This window comes from Scylla paramamosain, chromosome 11, assembly GCF_035594125.1.
Source record: "Scylla paramamosain isolate STU-SP2022 chromosome 11, ASM3559412v1, whole genome shotgun sequence".
NCBI lineage: Eukaryota > Metazoa > Arthropoda > Malacostraca > Decapoda > Portunidae > Scylla > Scylla paramamosain.
Window position 1 is genome coordinate 3,790,001 of NC_087161.1, and position 2,500 is coordinate 3,792,500.

The 2,500-nt window shown below is 47.2% G+C and overlaps 1 protein-coding gene across 1 annotated transcript in view; it reads left to right on the top strand.

Annotated features, from left to right (window-relative positions):
• The window catches only part of LOC135104839 (uncharacterized), a 117,222-nt gene that overhangs the window by 111,025 nt on the left and 3,697 nt on the right, over positions 1-2,500 (top strand). Inside the window, exons 10-12 of the mRNA XM_064012507.1 lie at positions 1-143; positions 1,280-1,510; positions 1,949-2,500. The exon at positions 1-143 is cut by the window's left edge and continues 177 nt beyond it; the exon at positions 1,949-2,500 is cut by the window's right edge and continues 3,697 nt beyond it. Of these exons, the coding sequence (XP_063868577.1) occupies positions 1-143; positions 1,280-1,510; positions 1,949-2,100 (526 nt within the window). The 3' untranslated portion in view covers positions 2,101-2,500. The remainder of the gene's footprint in view (positions 144-1,279; positions 1,511-1,948) is intronic.

Genomic DNA, 2,500 nt, shown 5'->3' on the forward strand with positions numbered 1-2,500 from the left:
CTTCGGCAGGTACACGGTGGCTCACAGTGTGCTGCCCTGCGCGGGAGAGGCGCCCACCTACACACACATGACGGTGGGCTGCAATTCCGAGGCACGCAACACTCTGCAACTCAAGTCCTCGTGCCCTGAGGAAAGTGTGTATGGTGAGTGTTGTGTGTGTGTGTGTGTGTGTGTGTGTAAGAAAGGAGCTGGGAGATGAGATGAGAATAATGTGTAAAAATAAGCGCGTAATATTTAGGTTCATTTAAGGCGCGGATAAGCAGTGGTGAGCAGGAGAGAGAGAGAGAGAGAGAGAGAGAGAGAGAGAGAGAGAGAGAGAGAGAGAGAGAGAGAGAGATTGTGGGATTAAGAAGACGCAGTGCAAAAGGTTAAACATACAAATTATTCAACCGGTGATGAGTCGCCTCAGTCCCTCTCTCTCTCTCTCTCTCTCTCTCTCTCTCTCTCTCTCTCTCTCTCTCTCTCTCTCTCTTTGCTCTCCATTTTTTGCTAAATAAAAAAGTGTACGTTGCAAAGTTTTCTCTCTTCTCTGTCCTCTCTCTTTTCTTTCTCTTTCCTTCTCATCTTCTCTCCCTTTCTTCCCTCCACTTTTCTTTCCCCCTGGCCAATTTGTAAATTATCAAGTACACACACACACACACACACACACACACACACACACACACACACACACACACACACACACACACACACACACACACACACACACACACACACACACATGTAACATTCAGTGTGTGTGTGTGTGTGTGTGTGTGTGTGTGTGTGTGTGTGTGTGTGTGTTCAAGACGTGTGTGACAGGTGTGGGGATACAAAGTCTTCCCTCTGGCGTTCTCTCTCTCTCTCTCTCTCTCTCTCTCTCTCTCTCTCTCTCTCTCTCTCTCTCTCTCTCTCTCTCTCTCTCTCTCTCTCTCTCTCTCTCTCTCTGGACAGCATTTTGCAACACTCCTGCGTCGGATCTCCGCAACATTGAGAAGGCTGGCTTTATATAGTTGAAGTGACAGGTTTTTGAATGGTGTTTTCTTTTCCTGGTTTTAGTGACAGATTAACAACATTTCTTCATTATTATTACCACGGAAAACATTCTTGAGGACCCGGCTAATCATCTCTGTGGCCTTTGAAAAATATTTGTGGTGAGAAAGCAAAGCGTTTCTGAATACAGTCCCCTCTCTCTCTCTCTCTCTCTCTCTCTCTCTCTCTCTCTCTCTCTCTCTCTCTCTCTCTCTCTCTCTCTCTCTCTCTCTCTCTCTCTCTCTCTCACCACCTCTCTCCCTCCCAGAATTTCACTGCAACGGTCAGTGGGAGAGTGAGGGCGTGACTTACGTGGTGGCCTCCCCGATGAGCCGCGCCTCCGGAGGGCCCCGCCGCGTATGCTTCGCCTACAGTGTGGTGTCGCCGCCGCCCTCTCACAGCCACTCCCGCCCCCACACCCTCACCATCACCGCGCGCCACGACACCTGCATCCCGCGCCAGCACGACGCACACATCGCCATCAACGCCACGCTAGCAGGTGTGTCTCTGTGTACGTGTGTCTGTAAGTTTGGAAGTGGCTTTTGTTCCTTTTGATATCTGTTCCTGTAATCATATAGGATGTTTTTAAAAGTAGAGTAGATAAACTTATGGGTAGGGATGATAGTGTTTTATACAGGGACTGCCACGTGTAGGCATGATGGTTTCCTGCAGCTTCCCTTAACCCTTTGACTGCCACTTGGTACTCTTTTCCCTAGTTACCAATCACTGTGAGACACCCTTACTTGTTCTGCAGCCACATCCAACCTTTGAACTGGGAAGAAATTGCAAAATGTATCCGTTTTCATCGGTAACTTTCTTGTCGATGCTTATAAAGACTTCAGCATTGCTTCTGGTGCTGCTAATTGCATCATGTGTGAAAGGGTTAATGGTATACTTTCAATACATCTACTTATCAATCTATCCATCCACCCCACAGGCCAGTGCGTTCAGTCAGCCAGCAGCGTGAGTAGGGCAGGGGGCAGCAGGGGGGTCATGGGGGGAAAAGCGCCCCTCTTCCTCCTCCTCCCCTTCCTCCTCCTGCTGCTGCACCTCCACCAACAACACCGCCACGCCACCTCCCCCTTGTAGTTCACGGTGAAGTAGACAGAGGGAGCTAAAGTGAGATGTTGTAGACAGATGAATAATGTAGTCGGTGTGTGCGTGTGTGTGTGTGTGCGTGTATGAGGGTGTGTGTGCGTGTGTGTGTTTTGTGTGTGTGTATGTATGTATGTGTGTTTAGTAATAAGGGCAGTGTCTTTCTTTTTTTTTCTCGTTTTTTGAAAAGCCTTGTTCACTTTTTTTTTTTTAACACAAGTGGAGTGTTTTAAGAAAATGTTGTTAGTTAATTAAAAAAAAAGGAAAATATCCCCGCCTCTGTATTTGTATAAAGAGAGAGAGGGAGAGACAAGACGGAAGTGAATGAAAGAGGTGATGTGAAGCGAAAAAAAAAGTGTGAAGGAAATAAAAAAAATAGATGAAAATAGAGAAA